Here is a 27,290-nt window from a genome sequence, read left to right as displayed (position 1 = left end):
CACCAGCTTTAGTGATGGGGCCCCTGCAGCATCTGGATTGAGGAGTTGAAATCCAAATTTTTTATGGAACAATGTCGCAAAGTTCCTTTATCGATTAAAAAAAATTACGCAAATCGGTTCAGAAATCTCGGAGATATCAATGTACATAGGTAGAAAAACACAACTCCTCCATTGTTGAAAGTCGGTTAAAAAGTAGCCTATGTTACTCCCTGGCCAATCCTCTACTTGTCTGTGAAAATCCTGTCAGAATGGGTTCAGCCGTTCCGAAGATTAGCCCGTTCAGACAGACAAAAATTTTTAAAACGTGTGATTCAGTTATGGTATCGTTTAAATAACCATATGAGCTTAATATGTGGTAGTTATTTCGAAATTACAGACAGACACTCCAAGTTTATTTATTAGTATAGATTACATTTTATTTAAAAAATCTTTTATTTTTGTATATTTCATGTTAGAATGAATGAATAAATTATTCATAGCGTAGTATTTTAGCATGTTAGTGCATAAACCCGACTGCTTAGAAAGTGCTCATAGTTATATCTATGTATTCTATATGCTCTAAGTCCTAAACTATTAGACTCCACGTTACAATTTTTTTTGGTGAAAAATAAGTACATGTAAGCTTTAATTCACGGTAAAAAAAAAATATTTTTATTCTGGCCAAGTTACTCAAATATCGATTTGAAATGTTCACTTCCGGTTTACTATACGTTAAAAAATTTAAATTTAGAATTCGATAAAAAAAATAAAAATTTCAACTTTTTAACTATAATAAACAATGCTTTTTAATTTTTTTTACAAATGAATTGTTACAAATAATAAGCATCCAAAAATAACGGACTTCATTCTTAGTAAATTTTTAAAAGCTCATAACTCAGCAATAATGCATCATAGGAAAAAAACATTGTGTGTATATATCCACGTCTACTAGAAGTATAACTGACCAGAGTATAAACAAAATCCACGACCTCACTTTTTTTTGGCTGTCCGCTTGACGTGAAATGCCCCTATAGTTAAGTAAGAAGTAGGTATTTACTGTACCTGAAGTAGGTAAATTACGTAATCCAGTAAATACGTGAATTCTATGCAAACGACGTACAATGCCTATGTATGTACCTACACTTTTTACTAGAAGTCAAGTAACTTTTGAGTTAGTTATAGAAAGTTTCCTAAAAAATCACACTAATATTATTAAGGGCGAAAGTTTGTATGTGTGTGTGTGTGTGTGTGTGTGTGTGTGTGTGTGTGTGTATATGTATGTTTGTTACTCCTTCACGCAAAAACTACTGGACGGATTTGGCTGAAATTTAGAATGGAGATTGATAATATCCTGGATTAGCACATAGGCTACTTTTTATCCCGGAAAATCAAAGAGTTCCCACGGGATTTCAAAAAACCTAAATCCACGCGGGTGAAGTCGCGGGCATCGGCTAGTATTAGATAATATCTATCTCGGAATTGAATCCGAGATCTCTGACTTCGTAATTAATCAGCCTTGAGTCCTAGCGGGAGTAGCCCCACTACAAATAACCGCAAAACAAACAGAAACTAATATTATGTTATCGTGCTCAGGTCCTATACTAATAACTCAAAGTTACTTCATAAATAATGCCCTCCATCTTTATTCAGGCTTGATACAAAAGTTTCAGCGTGAGTTATGACGGGAGCATATGTATCTAGAGCGTAGAAGCGGTTTATTTCTAGAGCATTAAACTTTGTATTGTTCACCTATGTAACTGAATTCTAATGGAATAATAGAATTGATTTTTCTTTTCTACAGAGTGTTTCATTAATCTTCTAAATATATAAAACGAAAAACTGACTGAATGACTGACTGACTGATCTATGAACGCACAGCTCAAACTACTAGACGAATCGGGCTGAAATTTGGCATGCATAATAATAGCTATCATATCATATCATTAAAAGGCACGATATATTTTAATGGTTATTTCGTAGACGCAAGTACCAATGACGTTAAAATTGTATGATAATAGCACTCGTACAGTCATCCTCACTTTATAATAATAGAGGCTATTGAAAACGTATAGTAATTAATCACATAATTGCTCATGTGTGCGCCCCCTAGCCATCAGCTAATGACACTAATACACGCAGCATCCTTTTTAACCCCCGACCCAAAAAGAGGGCTGTTATAAGTTTGAAGTGTGTATCTGTGTATCTGTGTGTGGCATCGTAGGTCTTAAACGAATGGACCGATTTTAATTTAGTGTTTTTTGTTTGAAAGGTGACTTGATCGAGAGTGTTTTTAGCTATAATCGGTTCAGCCGTTTGAAAGTTATCAGCTCTTTTCTAGTTTTCTTATAGAGGTTTTTGTGTCGGGGTTTTTTTAAATTTTAAGTTATATTAGTTAGTGACTGTGTATGTAGAATACGAATTCTTGGTAAATACCAAGAATTCGTATTAATAAATAATTTCCAATGCGAAATCACCATTTTAGTACTTCGTTTTTTCGAACTACTTATGTGCCTTGCACAATGCCACTTCAGCTGCGCAATTTGTAGCTGTATCAGTTACTCTGCGTTACTGCGGCGTTACTATGAAAAGCGCGTCGTTAGATGACTCCTTAAAATAATTACCTAAAAGGAAAAAGTGACTGTCTGACTGACTGATCTATCAACGCACATCTCAAACTACTGGAAGGATCGCATCGGCCTAAAATTTGGCATGCAGAAAGTTATTATGACGAAGACACCCGTTAAGCAAGATTTTCGAAAATTAATCCCTTATGGGTGTAATATAGGGGTATGGTGTACTCCCGGACGAAGTAGCGAGCTTAAGCTAGTTTTAGTGTAATTGCAACAATTAGCATTCGAAAGAAGCGGGACAGGGTCGTGCATTTATTTATTACTAGAAGATGCCCGCGGCTTCGCCCGCGTGGATTTCGGTTTTGTAAAATCCCGTAGGAACTCTTTGATTTTCCGGGATAAAAAGTAGCCTATGTGCTAATCCAGGATATTATCTATCTCCATTCCAAATTTCAGCCAAATCCATTCAGTAGTTATTGCGTGAAAGAGTAACAAACATACAAAAACAGTGTGATCTGATAGGTACCTACTTAACTACCTTCTATTTTGAAGTCGGTTATTAATACGTTTAGTGTAGTGTAGTATCACCATTATTCGTGCGTTGAAACAATGCCTATTGAAAACGGTCATATAACGCGATACGTGTAAGGGGGTGCGCGTGTATTATTGATATGTTAATACGCGATGAAAATTATGGGCTTAATGAACTCATTAGTGTGGAAATTCGTCGCCGTTTCGTATTACATACATTATTTCATTGTAATTTGTATTTTAATAATATTACAGTACAACAATGATAAGATATGCAATTTGACAATGAAATCCGCAAAAGTTTTGTGACTGCATAATATTATGTATGGCGTTATTTGTCACGACTGCAAAACCTGAGGCTTTAATGATAGAAAAGTGAAAGATAGTGGACATTGGGTAGATGCAATTAAAACGGTCATTAAAAGGTCACTTTCTAACGTATTTTACCTTTTCTTTGCAACATTATTATTACATTACAACATACCGATTATACTACATAGGTATATAGTATATAGGTACGTATTGCAACTTGTATCTGCTGCTGTCATCGATGAACATTAAAAGTCATAAATGGACATCTGACTCACTGGTATTTATTTATACTGTGGAATAGCTTAGCACTACCTTGTTTATTTAACTAGCTACTGATGAAATAAGTTAGGAATGTTATAAACATAAGCTTATACTTCATATATTTTCTCACAGAAATGCGTTCTGTGTACTGAATGAACAAGTAAGTATTTCTAATCGGATTCTTCGTGGATGAGTGCTACTTCATATTATTGTCAAAGCTGTGATAGCCTAGTGGTTGGGACGTCCAAATCCTAATCGGAGGTCGAGGGTTCGATCCCGGGCACATACACACCGACGCACTTAGCTCCGAAAAGTTAGAGACGTGCGTACTTTTCGGAGTTATATTATGGTTATATGCATTTTAAGTACCTAGGTAATTAAATATCACTTGCTTTAACGGTGAAGGAAAACATCGTGGTGAAATCTGTATGCCTGAGAGTTCTCCATAATGCTCTCAAAGGTGTCTGCAGTCTGCCAATCCGTATTTCGCCAGCGTTGTAGACTATGGCCTTTTGGCTACTTCTCACTCTGAGAGGAGACCCGTGCTTTGTAGTGAGCCGGCGCGGCGATGGGTTGATCATGATGATGATGATGATTGATAATCAATCAATCAATACGGTTCCTGGTCTAGGTTTTTTTCACTAGATACTTAAAACCATACTGCCAACCGCGGGTCTCTATTACTAAGCCTTCGCTGTCTGTCCGTCCGTCCGTCCGTCTGTCTGTCAGCGAGCGAGCGAGCGAGCGACCGTAATAGGTAGAGACTTGAAATTTTCACAGAATGTGTATTTCTATTGCCGCTATAGTAAAAAATAATTAGAAAATAGCCTCCATTAAATATAAAAACATATAAAAAGTGTTATTTCTTATTCGATGGCACGGAACCCTTCGACTCACTCTTGGCCGATTTTGAGGTTATGCAATAAACTCCTCTATTTAAATTTTAAATGCAGAAAATTGAAACATTATGCAAATGCTTTTTACGATGCAACTTAAAAACGTTTAAAAAGTAATTTTATAATGGTTGTAGCAAAATTAAAATTTCCAGTATTAAATGGATCCCAGTAACACGGGTGTTTGTAAAATCGGTTACAGGCATCTCGAGCAATTACAAGGTTTTAGCGATTTCACACCTCTCCTGATGCTAAATTAATTAAGAATTCTGCACAGACTGCACTAAACATAGACAGCCCAGAAAAATAAAGTGAGCTAGATCTCACATACTTTTTTTGACCTCTTTGACTGCCTCGTTGATCTAGTGTTAGCATGTTCGACTGCAGATGACGAGGATCACGAGGACTGCAGATGAGGAGGATGAGGAGGAGGAGGACGAGGAGGATTAGATGCTCAATTCTCGGATTCGGGTCGGATCAAAAAAAAACCGTTTTGAGAAATTCTCTGTAGTCCGGAGTACTAACTCCTAGTTGGCGGTGTTTCCCCCGTGCTTCGGAGAGCATGTAAAGCCGTCGGTTTTACCCCTCATTTCTCTCCGGTTGTGTCAGATTCCCGTCCCATAGGGCTATGAGAGTAAGGGAGTGCACATCCGCCTCCTTTATCCATCCATTTCCAGCTCGGCAAACTGGAGGTCACCGTGCTTGTCGATATACGCGCTCTCCGCTCCAGAACACGTCTGCTGTAGCGCCCATTGGTTCTGAAATAGACAAGAACATTTTACACAGGTATAATATATTGTATTTGAAAGTGATTTGAAATCTTCTGTTAATTACCAGCTTTAGGATGCAAAAAAATTACTATCTCGATGGGTAAAAATGTGTCCCTTCTAAATCATTGATAGGTCTTCATGAACCGTCTCGCCGGTCGAGTAAAGAGCGGTGTTGTTATTAATTATGCAGCGTCACTGGTACACAGTAATGCACCAATATGTATTCATAGCCTTCATTAGTCAGTCAGGGTCCCCGAAGTGCAGAGAGCTTTTACTAATTTTAGCAAATGTCTTCGAAACTCGAAGGTGTGAACTGTTCAGAATAACTAGTTGCAAAGATATAAGTGATCTGCAAATGGAATGAAATTAGAATTAAAAATGTTTTTTGCAGTTTAATAATCCTGGCATTCTTAGTTTATGGCTCCCACAGCGGTCCTTTTGCTAAAAGTGACTAATTAATAACAAGTGTAAATTAAAAATTTATAACACCCCCGACGATCCAAAGTATTTGAGATTTCCAAAACATCATTTTCAAATAAATTATTTTGTATTTAGGCAACGTCCATCTTGACAGCTTGACATTTGTCTATTGACATAATATTAAGAACCTAACGGTTATTTAACCTTCTTTTCTACAAGAAAACTAGAAAAGAGCTGATAACTCTTAAACGGCTGAACCAATTTTTTTAGATTATAGCTAAGAACACTCTCGATCAAGCCACCTTTCAAACAAAAAAACTAAATTAAAATCGGTTCATTCGTTTAGGCGCTACGATGCCACAGACAGATACACAGATACACAGATACACACGTCAAACTTATAACACCCCTCTTTTTGGGTCGGGGGTTAAAAAAGAAGTAACTTCTGGAGCTATTTCCTAAAAACATAGGAATTTAGAAAAGTTGATCTTTTTGAAAAAGTATGCCACGTAGGACAAAATTAGAAACCTTGGTCTTACGTAGCGTGCTTTATTCAAAAACACAGTTTCTTAAAATTCCCATAATTTTTTGGCGATAACTTAAAAACAAGTTTTTGAGCTTAGACACTTTTTAGCAAAAAGACGGTAGTTTAATACCATAACTATAGCATTTGAGCTTTCGTTCTACAGTATAACCACAGGTATAGCTTATGCTAATACTATGTATGTTTCTAAGTAAAAGCCTTTGCCTTGCCTTTTGGAGATGTTTTCTTGTCAATGTGTCATCTACAAAGAAAATAGGTATACCTACTGTGAATGAAATACTACCTACTTGTAAACAAATGCAGTTTGCGTAATAAGCATTCTTTTCAGAATATTAACGGTAAGTTTCTACTGAAGTGAAGCGGACATTCAATTCAATGGATATTCAATAGACGAATCAGGCTACTGTCTTATGATGATTTTACTATGCCACCTCTTAGAAATCTGATTGGTCGAAAACACTCTGCTTCAGTGGTAACGCAACTTTAGTGTTTGATTTTTGATATTTTGTCCTAACAACAAAAATCATGGTTTCAGTACCTAAGTATTTGGCCGATATAAATGTTTATCAAAATCTTAAATTGATTTCATACTCTACCACGGTTTCTTAAGTTATTAATAAAATGCCGAAAACATTAATAAATCTACCAATTTTATCACTACTTCATTAATTTTCATTAAATCAAGCTTTTTAGTATGGCGCACACTTACGGATTTGCAATCAAACGTGTTTATTTAACTCGTAACCTTAATAAAATGTCGTTAAATTGTAGCCATAAAACGCTCTCATTTGTCAGTAAGTACTGTCACTGTACAACTTTCGTGCAGTTTCAAAGGATATTATTCATTTATATCTTCTGGTGAAAGTTGAAAAAATTAATGAAGCCGGCTCTCAACAAATACAGGTACAGGCTACAGAGCCCTAGAAGTTAAAAATCAGTCAAGAGCGAGTGAACTAGCATACGATGGGTTCCGTAACATCGTACAAAATAACCCTTTTAATTATTTTGAAATTTTCATAGTGGCTATTTTTAAATTTTTATTGTTTTTTAATATAAACAAATAATAAAACTTCCAATAAATCAAAAAAACATTCTGTGAAAACTTTGACTCTATACCTAGTAGGTACGTATGATTCACCATTCGCCTTTTGAAAGACTGTCGGACGGACGGACGGACGTACAGCGGAGTCTTAGTAATAAGGTCCCGTTGGCGCCTTTCGGGTACGGATTGCGGAACCCTAAAATGTGACATCGGAAGTACATAAACCTGTCAAAATTTTAATGAGTTCCTCGGTGGTCTTTGTCTTTTGATTTTCATAATCATCAACCCATCGCTGGCTCACTACTGAGCACGGGTCTCCTCCTCAGAATGAGAAGGGCGTGGATTGGCAAACTTCACACACCTTTGAGAAGATGATGAAAAATTCTCTGGCATGCATGTTTACTCACGATTCCTTCACAGTTAAAGCAAGACGAGAGGTGCGTGCCTGGGATCGAACCTTCTCGCCGAATAGGACGCCGACATCTTCACCACTACGTACGCTATCACCGGAAGTACTGAATCCTGTCCAGGCGAGCACCGTACATCTTTAAAATTATGGATAGGAATTTCTAAGTACTTAAGTAGATATTTACAAAAATAGTAATAAACACATAATTTCTTATTTTGCGCTGTCAACATCTCTCAATGAAGAACGATAGATATGACAATGAACTGGTGAATGACATCATAAAAATGTTAATCGTATGTGCTCATAAAACACCTATAAATGCGGTAGATAAATTTTACTTTCATTCGGACGTTAGCGAGCCATTCGCCATAATAACCAACTGGTTTGGTTCGACCTTTTTTGCTCTACGACGCGAGGATCCGCGGATGACTATAAAAGGAAACGTCCAGATAACATTATTCCATATTATGCGTCCCCCATCCCTTTGAAGAGGAAAGTTGTATAACATTTTAGTGAGCGTTCGCCTTATAGGGATTCTGATTTTATTGCGAAATCCGAGAACGAAAGAGAACGAAAATGCCATCAAAGGGTTACCGAAATCGTGGGCATTTTACATTTCTTTTGCACCGAGTATAAAGTTGCAATAACCACAACTGGTTTGATTGTCAACGTTTTTATATTTTTCTGTTTTCGACTCTCAATTTTTTTCCGTAAATCTGTTGTTTATTTAGTGTGGATAAACAAATGTTTTGACTTAAAACTTTATGGTCTAAGATACCGCTATAATATAACGACCTTCGTACACCTATCTGATGACCAGATGAAATGTGTTTTTTGTGAATCATATTAGGTACATGAAACAACTTGCCTCGAATGGGTTCTCTAATGGAATCAGTTTTAAATTTGAAGAGTGATTAGAACCTTTGGTTAGGTCAAGTTATATCGGGTTCTGCTGAATCGATCTTGATGAAGCTCTTGTCCGACTAAATTAGTTCAGTTGTTTTTTGGGTGATGAGCGCACAATCATCAAACCAACAAACATATTTTCCAGATTTACAATATCAATACAATAGCTAAGATAATCAACTGCACCTTTTGCTACTCGAATTAGACATGGTAATTCATTGTTATAGTTTATAACTGAAGTCTTGACATGCTATCAGTTATTATACGGAGCGATTAATATCTGATTTCCGTAACCCATCACGATTATACCATTAGCAGATGATTATCATCATTCTTGGAAGGAAATGACCTAATTTTACGTATAACTACTTATCAAGACCTACGGATAATGCTGATCTTTTTGGAATGCAGGATAATGACCTTATTAATAACAATACAGTTAGGTCGTCAGGTCATCATTTCCGTTACTATGTGGGGTCATGTGTTGATTGAACAATTTAGTTAATTTAGTCCTCTATAAATAAATTTTAGACCGCCTAATGTGCTGACCACTGTTTATAAAAGATCTAACCAGATCTAACGATCTATTACGTAAATATTACAAACGAGCTTTAGAAAGACATAATAGGCAGCGTCGGCCAGTCGGCATCGTCTTTGTGAAAGAGATGATGCTCTACGAAGCCAAAGCTACTAACGATCTCTTTCTAAAGCTCGATGTGTAAATATTTACACAAAATACTGTATATTGTTGCGTTCTTCAAAGTCACAACTGTTTGGACATATCGCTAGTTTCTGATAATGATCAGCCAATTGCTATTAGTTAAAATTTTAGTAGTAATTCTTCAATAATAACTTCTCTAATAATAATTTGGTCATTTCGAGTAGATTTGGACCTTGAACGTTAGAAGCTGTCACTCGTTCCTGTCTAAAGTCATATCGTGCCAGTCAACTCTTACAAGGGTTTACAAGGAGCAACCTACTCGTATCTAAAGTTACTAAGGACATCGACATGCCAGTTTCCTATCGGACAGTCCAAGTAAGCTCTTGACTTCAAGATCGTTTTATATTCTCTCTAGATTTCTAAAGAATTTCAAGAGTGAATAGGCACCTTCTAGGTAAACGCGTCCCATCTTAGACCACATCATCACTTTCCATCAGGTGTGATTGTGGTCAAGCGCTTACCTATAGTGAATAAAAAAAAAAAGTAAGCAGTATCAAGCCATGTTTTTACTTTTTATAGATATCTATCTAGCAAGCATGGAAACTAAGCAAGGTAACTTTACAGTGAACTCGCTGTTCCAATTCATGTAGTCAACAAGCGCATTTGATATTTAAAGATAAGGAAATACCTAAGATAATAGCGTGCTTACTTTACATACAATTGCGTTTTGTGCTTTTGCATACTTAAGAGGGCTCTCTCCGTCACTCGTTTCATACAATCGTAGTTCCAATTTCATTTGAATACTAAGCAACCAAAGTCCATGAAATTTTGCAGACATATTCTAGAAACTAATATCTATGTCTGTGGTTTTCCAGATTTCTGTTAAAATATTCGGTTTCAAAGTTACGCGGTCTTAAAAAATTTCATACAAATCTTTGAGCCCCTGTAATTTTAAAACTACATATTTTTAGAAAAATCTAAAACACCACAGACACAGATATTAGTTTCTAGAATATGTCTGCAAAATTTCATGGACTTTGGTTGCTTAATATTCAAATGAAATTGGAACTACGATTGTATGAAACGAGTGATGGAGAGAGCCCTGTTAACGTCCCTTGCTGCCTTTTCTGTATTCGTTTCGTTGAATCGTTTGTTATACTTATAGACTTAAAACTGTATTTGCTGATTTTTAACTTGAATTAGTCAAAAGTTGTTTAGATATCTGGTTGTAATAACTCCATAGATGTACAATCTCGTTTTGCAATGTTCTTGCTATAAAACCTTATCCAGGAGAAATTTTACTTATGCTGTGATTTTTATTGTAAGAAAATGTAAAAATGCTTAGTTTACATATTGCATTGCATTGTGTGTTTATATAAATAAATATTCTAGCTACAATTTCAGAATTTGATTTGTTTAAACAGTTGTTTCGTTTTTCTTACGACATCAAATTCAAATTGTATATTTGCTTTAGCTTGGCTAGGTTGGTAAAGGAAGATGGCACAATATTCTTTATTGTCGATATACTCGTAAGAGTTCGTGTATTTGAAATGTTTTGATGAATGGATGCTAGAAAATTGGTAATTACCAGTATCTACCTAATTGTTTCTGAATCAATAAGTTCTGTTTTAAAAAGTTAACCACAACTAACAGATTTATTTCGGCTAGAATGTTTGGGAGAAAGGCCGTCTACCTTTTGCGGTATTCAAAATAATTAATTGAGGCGTCGTCCCCAATAAGAAATCCAAAATGCATTCGTGCAAGTTCAATTCTCGTCCTGCAGGGCGTACGCGCGTTCCTCATTCTTCGGTCTTATAAACTTAGTGCGCCGGCGCCGCTGTATCCGTCCGGTCGATTGGAGAGCGATTTTGTTTTGCAAAAATACCGCAAAGTTTAGTAGGCCCACTTTTTGTGCTTTAGTGCCGTTCGAGTGAAAAGATTTTAGTTATCGTACAAAGCGAACGTCAAGCTCAACTCGCATTTTTAGTGTTGTTAAAAAAGTGAACTTTGGTTGTTTAATGACTTCGAATTTTACTGTCGTGTGCTTGTTTAACTGGCGCCGTATTTCTGGTTTGGTTAATAGGTATACCTACTTAACTATAATACCTGAGTTGGTCTTTTACTACAAGCGCAGTTTTTCTTTTCTTTGTAGCGCTATTGTTTTAGAATTCTGTACTATCTATACCGTAAAATACGGAATCAAGATATGTATATGATAGGAATAGGATGACAGAGCATTCGGGTCCCGTTGTTTTGTCATGGTTTTTTAAAACGTTTCATAACTTTAAGCTACTTCGGTATCAAATTTCATACAAATCGGTTAAGCGGATGAGTTTTTGGGAATCCCGTGGGAACTCTTTGATTTTCCGGGATAAAAGTAGCCTATGTCCGTCCCCGGGATGTAAGGTAACCCTGTACCTACCAAATTTTGTCAGAATCGGTTTAATTGTTAGGCCGTGAAAAGGTAGCAGACAGACAGATAGACAGACAGACACACTTTCGCATTTATAATATGGAGTATGGATAGTATGGATGTAAAAATAGCCAAGCATTATAAGGTAGGTACACGTTCTGGTAGATAGGTACTTAGCATCTATGTAGGTTCTATAGACAGTAGATACGAACGAAATAATAGTGAATCACGTTAAACTTCCGTTTAACCAAACAGCTCATGACCTAATCGACACCCACTAAGCTTATTGTTATAATAAATTCGTCGTTTCTTACTAATGATATTTACAATACGAGTACATGGACCTAGTTGTCACAATTTATGATTTACTAGATGATGTTCGCGACGTCGTCCGTGTGGATTTAAGTTTTTAAAATCCCGTAAGAACTCTTTGATTTTTTTGGGATAAAGAGTAGCCTATATCCTTCTACAGGTCTTTAACTATTATTATGCAAAAAATCAGGTTGATCCAATGCTCCGTCGCGACATGATTGAAGGACAAACCAACAAACAAACACTTTCGCATTTAGGTATAATATGGTTATTGGTTAATGATGTGATTATTATATCAATTGACGACACTATTTATTGTGATTTAATACTGGCGTGGTTCAATGAATTCCATTTATCAGAGTAAATAGTCTTTGTGGGTTTACGACAAGTAAAAGATGTTTATGGAAAAAGCGTTCTTCTGATTTATCGGGCGACTTTACAATGTACTAACCCTAAATCGAGTAGGTAGTACAGTACATAATATGTGTAGTGTTTGGTTTTGCTGTAAGTCCTGACAAGCCAAGTGTTTACGGGTATGGCACTCTCTGGCATCGTGCCATTATATTCTACGTTGGCGATCGTTGTCATACTGCATGCTTCGTTATAATATGTGTAGACTGTGGACTTTGTTTAATAACTGTTATTATGTAGATTGCTTGCTCTAGAGAATGTGGTTTATTTAAATTTTTCTTTGATATTTTTATTGAGATAAAAAGATAGAGTTGTCACCACTACCCATATTATAATTGCGTAAGTGTGTGTGTTTGTTTGTTTGTTTAGAGGTTTGTCCTTCAATCACGTCGCACCAGAGCAACAGATCAACGTGATTTTTTGTATGGGGTGGATCAAAGACTTTTAGGTTGTTAAAACTCCCGTGGAAACTCTTTGGTTTCGTGGGATAAACATTAGCCGTTGCCACTTTTCAGATCTGTAACTAAGTTTGTACGTTCATACAAAAAATTATGGATCCGTTGTTCCGTTGTAGTGTGGTTGAAGAACAAATAAACACTTTCGCATTTATATTGTAGTAGTGATTACTCAATACTCAGTATACGATTATTGCAATATGCCTAAAGGTCATGTTAAATGAACGCCTATGCATTCCTGGAAGTCTTATAGACGGCATAGCATTCGATAGGTATACAGATCAAATGACGCAACCTACTGGATTGCACCCACCTACTAAACTGTAGGTAACAGAAATAAATATATGTATAATCAGCAACACTCCATTAAAAGTTAACTGGACACAACAATTAATTTATAATGAATCATGAAAACCTAATGTTAGCTTCAAATTACATATTTTATTTTAAGTTTAAATAAAATAAATTATCACACACGGTATTTTAGATGGTAAAATGTAGGTCATTTTTTAATATTTATTCTTTAGTTTCCAAAATTCTGATACCTAAGAAACGTAATACTTAGAACCATTGTACAATTAATTTAAAAATTAACAAAAAGTACTCTACAATTACTTATTACATCCATAGTTAAAATTCGTCAGCAGTCCCCGATTGCCAATTTACCCTATTTTCCTAAAATACAATACAATCTTTAATTCAAACGCAAAATTACAGCTGGAAAATTTCATAGTGAGAAAAGATCCTAAGGATTTCTTGTAAAATTCTAATGGATGAGCTCGATGAGTGATGTCTTCACGCGTAAATGTCATCAATAGTAATTCATACAAGCCATGTAGGGGATATTACAAGCGTTTAGCAAACTGGCTTAGCCATATAAGAGCAGAGTCGCTCTCAATGCGTAACTTGTCCTCGAACTTGAGGCCTACGACTCGCCTTAATGCCATATGATTGAATAGCAAGGCTTTATGCATATGCGAGAGAAACAAACAACTATTTATGATTTTTTAAAGCGTGATAGTTTTTCTTTATTTTTTTTAAAACTCACTCACACACTCACGACATACACACACGACACACACACGCAAACGTGCCTTCGCGTACACACACACGCACATACACAAACACATACAAATGCATACACTTACAAACGCACACACGTATGCATGATAATGCTGATAATATTGTTATGGAAGAGCTGTGTCTTCTGACACACAAGTAGTTCTCCTACTTTTAAAAGATGGCTCCAATATCTTCGAGATATTGATATAGGTATTTTGAAGCGCCACACATTGCCATAATATGTCATTAGGGCGGAAGCTGATACAATAAGAAACGAATGCCTAAGGAACTAAACTAAGTTAATCGATGTCATAAGACAAGCATAAACAAACAAGTCAAGAGAAATCTTTCAATCAGGAATGAAAGCTTGTTTTAAACATGCCATCAACTCCTGGTATACAAGGAAAAAGCTCTGGTGCGATGGCGAAAAGCTCGGGCATATTTTTCTAAGAGAGGAGAAAAACGCTACTCAAGTGGCGTTCCAGTGGGAGCCAGTTGGTGGAAGGAGACCCACCAACACCTGGAGGATGCCCATTGAGGCAGACCTTAAAAGAGTGGGACTCTCGTGGAACCATATCAAGGCAGTAGCCAGTAACTAAAGATATTGGGACACAAAAAACGTCTACTGCAGGTTTATGTTCCTCAGAGGAATAACAGGAACCATCATCATCATCAAAAGGCGTACAGCAAAGCAGAAACAAGGAACTTACATTCACTTGACACAATCTGGTTTCAACTGACGGTGATCTCGAGATACTGTCGTTGATGAATTATAATCGGCAACAGACGACGCGGCCGCGCAATTATCTCCGGCAGATTCAAGCAAGTCCGTTACGAACAAACGACCCGTGCACAACGCTCGGGTAAACTCGCCATGTTTTAGGATCAGTTTATCGTTCGCAATATTTTTTAGAGCGTCGCATCCTTGATTTATGTGCTTAGGTTATGATTATAAAACAGGCAAGGCTGATGGTTTTATGATTGATGATGACACTGGTAACTATTTTTTCTTAATAGCTTTGGTACTCGACGCCGAGGCACTATGAAATATCTAGGGAATGGTCTTACTTAGTAAAATTAGAGGATGTAACTTAATGAATTATTAAGGAATAAAAGTCATTGTTGCATCGTTATTACTGGACTTAAAACCACTCTTGGATTTGTTGTTCTGTTATATTTTATGCCACTTGGGTGCATCTTAGTGTGAAAAATAAGTGTAGGTATTTTTTCAGTAAGTTATTAATTAGGCTGACGTTCATAGGGTATTTTGTACTCTGAAACAAAAGACTGTGTCATCGCTAACCACCAGATAAAATCGCAAACCGGTAATAAAGATGTTGATTCAAATTTCCAAAAAATTTGACTTCGAGACTCATACTTTTAAACTTAAAAAGCATATTATACAAATCGATGATTATAATATATGTAATGTGATATATTATGTGAATGATAACAAAGCGTGGGTTTTACTCTCGGCTCACACGTGTGACTGCAATTACTAAAACATAATGTAATTTGAAAAGAGCAACCGCCGAGTTTCTTGCTGGTTCTTCTTAGTAGAAAGAACTCTTCGAACCACTGGTACCTTCAGTGACGATTGTAAAGCACCTGTAAAAGTTTGTTTGAGTAGAAAAATCTTTCAAATTTTTTTTTTTAAATATACCTAAACCTTGGCATCTCACAATATTACTACAATCTGATATCAATAAATGATCAGTAAATTGGCAACTAAGTAGTATACGTTAGAAAAAGCACTTGAGGCTACTTTTATTGGCGTAACGACCAAATCGCAATAAAGCTCATATTATCAGCCTTGAGCTATTAAAGATCTATTGCCCCTCGTATTTCTACAGTGCAGTTTATTTTCAGTGAAATATTGCGACGGTCAACGACATCCAGTTTTGTTATACGCTAATTGCCACACAATTGCCAGCTGTATATTCATTGTAGTGAATTGATGTCAACAATGTTTATTCTTCAACTGATACAAAGTTACTCTACAATTTTTACAATCTTTTCTTTTTTTCAATGATTATTCGTTACTAGGTTTTGAGATGAATCACACTAATATTATATAGGCGAAAGTTTGTATGTGTGTGTGTGTGTGTATGTATGTTTGTTATTCCTTCACGCAAAAACCACTGGACGGATTTGGCTGAAATTCGGAATGGAGATAGATAATATCTACTTTTTATCCCGGAAAACCAAAGAGTTCCCACGGGATTTCGAAAAACCTAAATCCACGCGGACAAAGTCGCGGGCGTCAGCTAGTGGAAGATATTTTTTTATATTATTTTCATTCATATTTAGTACTCACAAATGTAGCTGTGATCTCATCTGGTAGTACTTACATGATGATGCATTTTACAATATAAGTTTTTTAACCTTCACAGCTTTTCATCAGACTTCACGTATGATTCGTCAAGTATCTAGGTATTTTGCTTAAATAGTAAAATTGACACCCACTAGTTTCCCATAAAATTATAGAGTCGATAAGGCCTAACAACTTTCAAATTATTAGGAACTGGACAAGTTATTACGTGCATTACACGAACGCATCATGTCCCATGTAGGAGGGCAGCATAATTCACCATATCCCGTTGTTAGGGGAATATTATGGTGGTGGTCAGTCTACCGAGACGCTGCACGATTCAGTTCACATGTTACTGCCCGGCATTTCACTATATCATTTAGCCATCTCTTTAAAACTGGTGTAAAATTTAAAAAACAGGCAGTTTTTACGTGACTTTCGCATGGTGCATTGTGCTTTATCTGCAATTTGAAACCAACGTAGGAAGCAATAGTGCAATAATAATAAAAAACCAATACACGTGCGTGTTCTTAACCTATTTATTATAATTATATATCTTCAAATCCAATTTTTGAATATTGAAATGATTTATTCTAATATGAAGAATAATTCAAAACAGAAATACAGCACCGATACTGTAAAATATTCATAGTAAGTAATCATAACTTCTTTAGCATAGCAAATCAAGAGTTAATAGCTATATTCTAGGCAAGTACGCTTCATCTTAGGCTGCATCCTCACTTGCAAGCAGGTCTGATCTCAGCCAAGCACTAAAAAATAGTGTAAAAAGGGAACAATATACCAGGATTGAATGTATACGCGAGTGTTTAGTGAATGTGACAAAATCGAGTGTAACCGTGTGACAATGTTGATAACGAAGTACACGGCAATTCTTTTGGAGAGTGCGAAAAGTGTTGAAGCGAGGAATACAATTTCAAGTCCCAGTGTTCGAGGTGCTGGTGCTGATTGGTCTTCTTCTGTGGAAAGTGTTCCAACTCGACGACGAGTGTTACGAAGACGGCATTTAGCTTACAGGTATGTATTTAGAGTAAGGACTGGTCGAAAGTAATTTAAATCCTATCACAAAAATGTGTTTATTTAAATTAGATTCATCTCAACTTTTCATTGATTGTAAAACAGCTTTTTAGACAAATTTTCTAAAAATTCTACTCTTCTGATGTCTCAATTAGCTCACTTATCAATGAACAGATTTTTAAATCACCAAAATAATTTTAAACTGCAGTTGGCAGTTTTGTTCTTATGTGTAAGAAATTGATCGAAACATCTTTATTACCCAGTATTCCAACATATTGGTGATTGATAAATTATTTTTATTTCAAGTTTTAATTAATCTTGGATAGTTATGGCTTTACCTATTCCAGTGTCAGATAAACTTAAAATGTGTTCCTGTGCGCTAATTTTATTACTGCTCGAATGTTGCAATGAGAAAACATAAATAACTAACCATAGCAAAAACGACTTTCATACATCATACAAAAATTAATATTAAGAGGGCTCTCTCCGTCACTCGTTTCCACTCGTTTCATACAATCGTAGTTCCAATTTCATTTGAATATTAAGCAACCAAAGTCCATGAAATTTTGCACATATATTCTAGAAACTAATATCTATGTCTGTGGTTTTCAAGATTTCTGTTAAAATATTCGGTTAGTTACGCGGTCTTAAAGTTTTCATACAAATCTTTGAGCCCCTGTAATTTTAAAACTACATATTTTTAGAAAAATCTAAAACACCACAAACACAGATATTAGTTTTTAGAATATGTCTGCAAAATTTTATGGACTTTGGTTGCTTAACATTCAAATGAAATTGGAACTACGATTGTATGAAACGAGTGGAAACGAGTAACGGAGAGAGCCCTTTTTTTTTTTTTTTTTTTTTTTTTTTTACACAGGAAATGCCTAACGCATACCCTTCCGTCAGGGGAAACGGAGGGGTTATGTGGGGCTTGCACCCACTAAAACCTGTGTTTGTTCCTCAACGGACTGGCGGTTGCGCGGGTCTCACTAAGGTAGTATTCACCGCACTCCCGCCAGGACTTGACCCGCCGCCAAGCGGACGGGTCCCATCGCTAGGCTGGCTGCTACCAGCTCCGTCTCAGAAGCGCACCCGGAACACGGTGCGCTACCTCCTGACCTGGTTATGTATCGGCTGACGAACGCCCCTTACGCCCGTCAACCGCAGGTCGGCAACTCATGGAGGCCGGAGGTCGTCGTTTGCCCTTCGGCGCCCGCTGCGTCTCCTGCGAGAGGGATCCACCATTGAAATTTCCCTCTCACGTTCCGCCGCCTCCTTTGCAGACATCACCTCCTCGCAAAAGGAGGCAGCGGCACTCCACGCTGTTTCGCTCCGAACCATCGCTTGCACGATGTTTGGGAGCGAGAGACCACCACCACCAACTGCCGCATCGAGTGTACGGCGCTGTTCTGCCCAAGCTTGGCACTCCTCCAGGGTGTGCTGCGCCGTGTCCTCAAGGCGGTCCTCACAGTGGTGGCAATCGGGCGATTGCTCCCGACCTATGCGATGCAGATACCTACCGAAACAACCATGTCCGGTAAGTATCTGCGTCAGCCGGAAGGTTAGGACGCCATGTTGGCGCCCTAGCCAATCCTCCATGACAGGCCTTACCGCCGCTATCGTGGCATGCCCTGCGCTGGGATTATCCAACCGCTCCCTCCATTCCACTAATAAGACCCCTCGGAGCTGGGAGCGATGCCGCGCATATTCTTGGGGCATCGGTAACTCACCCCGCCCGCGCACCTCCTTATTCCACTGGTACAGGGAGGCGAGAGATTTTGCCTCTAGATCCCAGGGTGGACATCCGGCAAGGAGGCTCGCCGCCTCGAAGGAGATCGTGCGGTACCCCCTTATTACCCTGACGGCCATCGATCTTTGCGGTCTCCGCAATATTGCGACGTTGCGGTCCGTCAGAGCTTCCGCCCACACAGGAGCCCCATAAAGGGCCATTGAACGCACGATCCCAGTGTAGAGCTTCCGACAGGAGGCGTCTGGACCACCGAGATTGGGCAGCAACCGAGCAAGCGCTCCCGCAGCTCCCATCAATTTGGGTAGAAGGTGCCTGAAATGTGGCCCAAAATTCCACCGGCCGTCGAGGATGAGTCCCAGATACTTCATTGTTGACTCGACGTCGATGCGAACGCCACCCACGATGATGTGGGATCCCGAAGGTGGCGCGCGTCGAGGGCCATGAAAGAACATCGCCTCCGACTTGTTAAGCGCCACCTCGAGACCCAGGCGCCGGATCCTCCCTACGACCTGTGCAACCCCAGCGGTTGCCAACAATGTCGCCTGCCGGTGTGTTTCGCCACACGCCGTAACCAGCGTGTCGTCAGCGTAGCAAGTGACACCGACGCCGGGCAGGAGTGCTCCGCGCAGCACCCAGTCGTAACCAATGTTCCACAGGAGTGGTCCCAAGACAGACCCCTGCTGAACACCGCACAAGCACTCTCGCCGACCCCAGCCATTCCGACCCGGGTACATGACCGCCCTATCCGCCAGATAAGCCCCAACCACAAGACGGAGGTTGTTTGGTACGCGATGGTAAACAAGCGCCTCCCTGATACAGCTCCAGGGTAAGGTGTTGAAGGCGTTCGCGATGTCGAGAGAAACCGCCAACACCACCTCGCCCCGGAAAACTGCTTCCTCCGCCAAGGCCCTCACGCGCATGATTGCGTCCACTGTGGAGCGCCCCCGGCGAAAACCAAACTGATTGTCCGCCAGGTCCGGCCCCACACTCCCCAAGTGCTGGACGAGGCGATCCGCTACAATTCTCTCGAAGAGTTTTGCCATCTCGTTCAACAGCACAATGGGCCGATATGGGGCCGAATGGGGCGCCCCTTTTTCTTCAGCAAGACCAGCTTTCCGACCTTCCAACTAAGTGGAAACTGGCCCCGCTCCAAGCACGCGCTAAAGAGACTTAACAATCGGGGCTCAAGAGCCTTTGAGGCCAGGACCAGGGCACGGCCAGGTATGCCATCGAGTCCTGGGGCGGTGTTTTTGGCCTGAAGTCTCCGCAACACCGCTCTCAATTCTTCCGGGGTCACTTCGTGCACGTCATCGTCGTTGCCCGCGTCAGGCAATGCAAAAGGCGGAGCCATCGGTGGCGGGTTGTGTTCCTCTCTAGATGGAAACAGGGAGCAGACCACGTCCTCCAGGAGCTGCGGATCAAGACTCTGGGTCAGCGGAGGCGCCGAAGGGCGAAGTTTGCCTCTTACCATGAGGTAAGGGCGCCCCCATGGATCAGTGTCCAGAGTCTCCAGCATCTCCTCACGGGCCTTGATTTTGGCTGATTTAATAGCTGCCTGAAGGGCCCGTTTTGCCATTTTATATGCTTCATATAGCTCCGCCTCTATAGCCGGCCCAAGCTGAGTTTGGCGACGCCTCCTGCGGTGCCTTTGGTACCGGCGCCTTGCTTCAACGCATGCGGCACGCAGGTTTGCGATATCTTGCGACCACCAGTATACCTGACGTCTGGCAGGAATGTGCTTGATACGCGGCATCGCCGCATCGCAAATCTGTGACAGTGCCTCTCGGAACCACTCTGCCTCCTCGTCAACACTGACTGGCCTAACTGGTGCAGAGACCCATGCCTGTACGATAGAGGCTTCCAGGAGTACCTCTTTATTTAGGCGTTTCAATGCCCAACGCGGGCTGCCCCCTCCCGAGGCGGTGCGTACATGAACGTCCAAAGCCGAAGGGGAGATATCGAATCGAATGTATCTATGGTCCGATAGTGTCTCCACCTCCTCCATGACACGCCAGCCCCGCACACGACTTGCTACAGCAGGGCTAGCAAACGAAATATCCACTATAGACCCGCCCCGCTGTCTCACGCACGTGTGAGCAGAACCTCGGTTCAGGAGAAGCAGGCCTTGCTCAACAGCCCACTCCTCTAGTACTCTTCCCCGCGCATTTGTCGTTGAGGAGCCCCAAGCCGCAGATTTGGCATTGAAGTCTCCAAGAACAAGCACAGGACTAGGACGGCTTCGACCAACGACGACGCCCAAATTCCCAAGTAAGTCCTCAAAGTTGGCGAGAGTGCTGTTGGGTGAAAAGTATACTCCTGCGACCACAACTCCACCTATCTTCGCCACTACGAAGCCCCGATCCCGAACGACACTTTCAAAGGACGGAGATTCAATGGTGGTCCGCAAAATCAAGGCCACTGTGCCCGACAAATCCTCCACCCAGTCATCCCTCTGAGGGACAAAATACGGTTCAGCAACCGCCGCGATATTGATTGACCACTGCGCCATGCTCTGGAGGAGCAAGTCCTGAGCTCTGGCACAATGGTTGATATTCGCTTGGAGGAGGCGGAGATGTGGGCCCATTATTAAGTTTCCATACTCTCTCCCTCCTGAGCCCGGGATTGTGAAGGGTTTACCCCAGGTTTGTCTTTGCCTTTCTGTTTGGGCGCGGTACAGGTTTTTGTGCCTACCCGGTGATTCGCCGGCTTGTCTGCCGCCGCACACAACATGCAATGCGGCGTGGCCTCGCATGACCCTGCCTTGTGCCCTGGCTTGCCACAGCGGTAACAAAGGTTACTGCGGTCTATCTCCGAGGAACATTGGGCCCCGACATGCCCCTCCACGAGACATCGGTAGCACCTCATGGTCCTGGGCTGCAAGATCTTGACCTGTGCCAACACCCAGCCCACTAGGAGTCGGCCACCCTCAGCGAGTTTCTTGGCTGCCGCTACTGGACAGCTGACGACTGCTGTTCCCAGTCCATTGAAGCCCGACGAAATTGGACTGGACTTCACTTGGGCCGGAGAACAGTCTCCTACCCTGGCGATGGTAGCCTCCAACTCCTCAGTGCTTACTGAGTCATCTAGGCCCAAAATGCGTAATTCGGCGTTTTTGGTGGGCCTAGACACCTTGACTCCCATAGGCTCTAAAGACGCCTTCAACTTTTCAGCGAGAGCGTCGGCCTGTGGACCGCTGCTGGCACCCGCAACTTCCAGCATGCGGGCACCGGTCACAGTGGTTTTACACCGGACACCCGCAATGCCAAGCTCACCGAGTTCGATCTCTGCCTTCGCCTTAGCAAGGACCGTAGCGTACGTGAGGCCCTTCTCCTTGACGTCGGGCCGCAGCGTTAACACGACAGCCGCGGACCTAGGGGTGCGGAGCCGTGCCTGCTGCTTGGCGGTTTTTTGGGCCGCCTGTTTTGCCGCCTTGTTGGCCTTTGTTTTGGCCTTTTTGGCCTCCTTTTTGGCTCCCGCGGTCTGCCATTGACCACCGTTAGGCGGAGTGTTTGAGTGACTCTGATGTTCTGCATCAGAGGGGGCACTGCATCCTCCATGGGAGGTGGAGGGCTGCTCTGCATCAGGTGCTGGCGTGGCAGCAGAGGCCTTCCCCTTGCCTTTCCCCTTCCCTGAAGTGGCAGTCTCGGGTGTCTTCTGACTAGGCTGGCTGGAGGACTTCTGCGCAGCCTTCCGACTTTGTGGAGCCGACGTACTCGGCTTTGCAGCCATTTCCGCAAAAGAAGACGTCGCATTCCCTGCTACTCCTCTGTCCGCGGCCAATGGTGGGCGCAAAACCCGGCCCTCAATCACTGAGAAGCGAGCAGACAGGCTCGATACTTCTTTTAGGAGCAGGCGAAACTGCTCCGATTGGTACTCCTCTTGTGCGGGCTCAGAAGAACCCTCCTTCTCCCTCTTCCCCTGACGGATCTTTTGTAGGTCTGCCCGTAACTTCTCCTGTTCGAACCGAAGCTCCGCCATTTCCTTTGTAAGCTTAGCATTCTCAGCCTGCAGACGTTTGACTTCATCCGTTGAGGTACGCCTCAGCAGTACCTCCGCGGCTTCCTCAATCGCTGCTACCGCATTTTGTAGGGCTTTCTGGTTCGTGCCTTTAAGGCCCTTGGAGGCTTTTGCCACTGTTTTGATGGTATTGACGGCCGAATGGACCCTGCTATTCAGTTCCATTCCCGTCAAGCCCTCGACTTCCATGCCGTCCGATGCCGCAGAAGAGGTTTCCGACAGTTGACGGGCCCGCCCACAAAAGATTTCTGCCGTCAGTTCGGCAACCTCCTTGTTTTCGGTGGCTTCTATTTCTGCCTGCTCTGCGGCACGCTTAGCAGCCTCTAAACTCCTCTTAGCCTGTGCCAGACCTATATATTTGCCACTTGTAGGTGGCCTGCCTCGACCGCGTTTGGCAGGGCCTTCTTTGGGTGCCACCGCCACCTCTTCTCCGCTAAGCGGCCTTTTTCTTGCCGTGCTCATTGTGCTTTCCGCACCTACGCTCATAAAGCTCGCCGCCGAGTCTGAGTCAGACCCAGATATGTCCACCTCCTTCGTCTCCACTTCGTTCATCTTAGGTTTGTTTGTGTTTTTGTCCATAATAAATCCCACGAGTACGACGGAATTACAGCTTAACAGGGGCAGAGCCGTCATTGCCCAAGAAGGTGTAAATTTGTAACCCAACCAGAGGGTCCACGAAAACTCTGGCTGGGGGTGCGCTAAAAACTGATCCCCCTCTGAGGATAGAAGCATAATCCATCAGCCATTCATCCCCTCGCCGCGCACCAAACTTGAGATTTGGATAATTTTTTATAGAGGTTTATTCCTCGCAGTCCGGGCGGTCAAGCCAAGACCCTCGGTCCCAGTATGAGGTCGTGAGACATGACCATGACGCTCCTACGGGATTACGATTTGTGGCGAGGGCCGCGCAGGACTAGTTCCCACACAGCCTTCTCAGAGGCAGGGTAAGTGCACACTGAACTCGCCTCTCCCTCCACGAGGATGTCTCCCTCAAATCCACCCTCATGTCTCGTCCACTGTGCCCTCTGCTAGTCAGAAGGACACGTGGAGAGACCTCCCCCCCTGCCAGGTCATTAGCCATAGCTAACAATATCCCCAAACAGAAAATTATTAGCCATGTTACCGGGGCGCACCGGCCCAAATACTGCTCCTCCCCTCGGACGTATCCAAAAGGGACCAGCAGCACTCAGGCACACTGGGAGGTTACCTGGCTGGCACCCCAACGGAGAGAGCCCTGTTAATTATATTATAGCTGTTGTAATATTAATTTTGCTATCGAATTCTGATTTATGCTATTATTATTTTTACATATTTTTAACCCCCGATCCAAAAAGAAAGGCGTTGTAAGTTTGACGTGTGTATGTGTGTACCTGTGTATCTGTCTGTGGCATCGTAGCTCCTAAACTAATGAACCGATTTTAATTTAGTTTTTTTGCTTGAAAGGTGGCTTGATCGAGAGTGTTCTTAGCTATAATCCAAGAAAATCGGTTCAGCCGTTTGAAAGTTATCAGCTCTTTTCTAGTTTTCTAGAGGTTTTTGTGTCGGGGGTTTTTTAAATTTTGAGTTATTTATGAGTGTTTTTACCTATACTTCAAGGAAACTAAATAATTTGTACATAATATATCAGTAATCAATGCCATAGCTTAGCAGTAAGAGCGTCGGGCGCGCGAACCCAGAAGACGCAGGTTCGAATCCTGCCGGTTTCGCAATTTTTATATGTATATAAAATTAGACGTAGTATTGCGATAAGTACGTGTAATTTGTTAAGCCACACCGCATTAAATCGTGACCACGGCAGGTGCGAATGTCGACATACCTACTATGTAAATTAATAAACCCAATGCCCTTAATTTATTTACAGGTGAAAGTTTTCCTTATTTGCTTCCTTAAGATTGTATTTACATTATATTTTTGATTACATATATAATGTATAGTAAGTTTTAAAGCTAAAGATATTTTTAGTAAATATAATTTTAATAATAACTAACTCTCCTATCATAATATGCTTCCTCCCGTACATATATTATTTAAATATTTAACAGGTTAGGTGTCTTATGAATTCCATGAATAAAATCTTACGAATTTTTTAAAGATGGTTACAGATGAGCTAAATAACAAGTTTATATTTTTAGGAACAACAACTTTTTAAAGAAAACATTAGTTTACTATTGTAATTCTGAGGCGTGTAATAAAGCATACATAATATTCTGTCTTATTCACTTCCGCGTGGTCATTCAAGAATTTATAAGTAAGAAACAAAACACAAACAAACATGAATTTGAATAATTAAAACATTGGATATTCATTAAATGCATCCAAAGCCAAAGTGAGCAATGAACATAATCGTAAAAAGAATACATTAAGTACAGCAGTCGTATATAACGCAGGTAATGTTTTTCAAGTCTTTACTCTTATGACCTTGGCTTTGTACAACGTGCAGCATGCGATAAGCACTGCCCGCTTTCCCACTGCTAAATATGCAGGATAGCAAGCTATCAAGCAAACAAGACGCACTACAACCACGCCACTCAAATCCTTAAAAACACTCAACGTACTTTTAAAATCCACACCCGAGCGTCCTCTGGACGGACATTAAATGGTACAAGTTATGATTTTTATCGAGCTACCTAAGTAAGTTGAATGTGTACAAGGATGATATAAAAGCTTAATTTGCTATAATCCGCCAAACCAACGAAATCTGTATGGTACGCAGCACCACACAAATTCCAAAACCACTCGACGCGCGTTTCGCCCCGACATCGGAGCATCCTCAGGAGATGTAGACCTTACAATGTCTAATTGCAAAGAATTCTTTTCAATTTTAGCAAATTAAGCTTTTATATCATCCTCGTATATCATGGACTTCCGCAAAATAACGCCTGCTTCTATAATACAGTTGAATGTGTGTTACTTGGTACTTAACCTTTTTATAAAGCAAGATCTGTGTAAAGAACATGGATCGTTCACCTCTGTCTCAGTTACTGATAAATTGGTAACATCCTCAATCATTTACGTGCCTCCATTCGTCTGAATTGCTTGGAGTCACTTTGACAGCTGGTTCTATCAATCTTTTGACCCGGAATAGTTGTAAGTATTTATGTGCAATTGCAACAGTTTTGAATGTATTGATTGGTAAATGAGACGCTTGCATAACACTATATTGAGCCATACAAGTATTATGGTACATATTAATTTATGCTCTTACTGCAACTCTGTATACTCGTATAGAACATTGAAGAATAAGTAGGTAAGTACGTGATTTTAACCGAAAATATTTGCTTTGAGTTTTATTAGATTCTGTGATCTCATGGATTCAATCCTACACTTCTTCAAGACCAAAAATTTTACAATCTGATTCTAAAATATAAATCTAATTAAGTATCATAATCATTTTTAATTTCCACACAACCACACAATTCATCTAGGTAGGCCCAATTTGGAGAAAGAGGTTAACCACTGAATCCAACTGAGCTGGGAAACCTCGAGATGTCTTCTCGTCTAAAATTTTTATTTTTTATTAACTTAGCTCAACGGTTTGCGAAGCTGAAGTGGCCATAGTTAAAAAATAGACGTTGGGGTCCCAGGGTTTTTTTAAATTATATAGACTAGAACTTGGCTGCAATCAGAAATACTAGCAAGTGATGATGCAGCCTAAGATGGAGCACGCTTGCCTAGAAGTTGCCTATTCACTCTTGACTTGAAGGTACTCATATTAAAAACCATAAGGTGCTGGAATGGTGACCTCACACTGGAAAGCTCAGCATTGGAAGATCAGATGGACAGATGATATCGAACGAGTCACAGGCAGCCGCTGCATTCAGGCTCAAGACCACGGCTGGGTAGTACTCACAATGATGATTTTTTATTTATTGAGATTTTCTGTGACATTTTAATGCTTGGTACACTAACACCAATTTATTTGGTACGTATACGGGTAGACTCTACAGTAGGATTCATTTGGGTGTGTAGGTAGGTTTTTTAGGGTTCCGTACCTCAAAAGGAAAAACGGATCCCTTATAGGATCACTTTGTTGTCTGTCTGTCTGTCTGTCTGTCTATCTGTCTGTCTGTCAAGAAACCTATAGGGTACTTCCCGTTGACCTAGAATCATGAAAGGCAGGTAGGTAGGTCTTATAGCACAAGTACAGGAATAAATCTGAAAACCCCGAATTTGTGGTTACATCATTTAAAAAAATAATTAAAATGTGTTTTAATTTTTAAAGT

At 40.6% G+C, this 27,290-nt stretch overlaps 1 protein-coding gene across 2 annotated transcripts in view; it reads left to right on the top strand.

The window, feature by feature from the left end:
• The window catches only part of LOC123873201 (protein sprint), a 347,503-nt gene that overhangs the window by 150,802 nt on the left and 169,411 nt on the right, over positions 1-27,290 (top strand). Inside the window, exons 1-2 of one of the 2 annotated variants that reach the window (XM_045917921.1) lie at positions 11,135-11,381; positions 16,971-17,297. The exons of the other annotated variant lie outside the window; for it this stretch is intronic. Coding sequence (XP_045773877.1) covers positions 17,074-17,297 — 224 coding nt within the window. The 5' untranslated portion in view covers positions 11,135-11,381; positions 16,971-17,073. Of the gene's footprint in view, positions 1-11,134; positions 11,382-16,970; positions 17,298-27,290 lie in introns of those variants that run through there. 2 annotated transcript variants of the gene reach the window in all.

This window comes from Maniola jurtina, chromosome 16, assembly GCF_905333055.1.
Source record: "Maniola jurtina chromosome 16, ilManJurt1.1, whole genome shotgun sequence".
NCBI lineage: Eukaryota > Metazoa > Arthropoda > Insecta > Lepidoptera > Nymphalidae > Maniola > Maniola jurtina.
The sequence above is the reverse complement of the archived record's forward strand: the minus strand, read 5'-3'. Positions and strand labels throughout refer to the sequence as shown.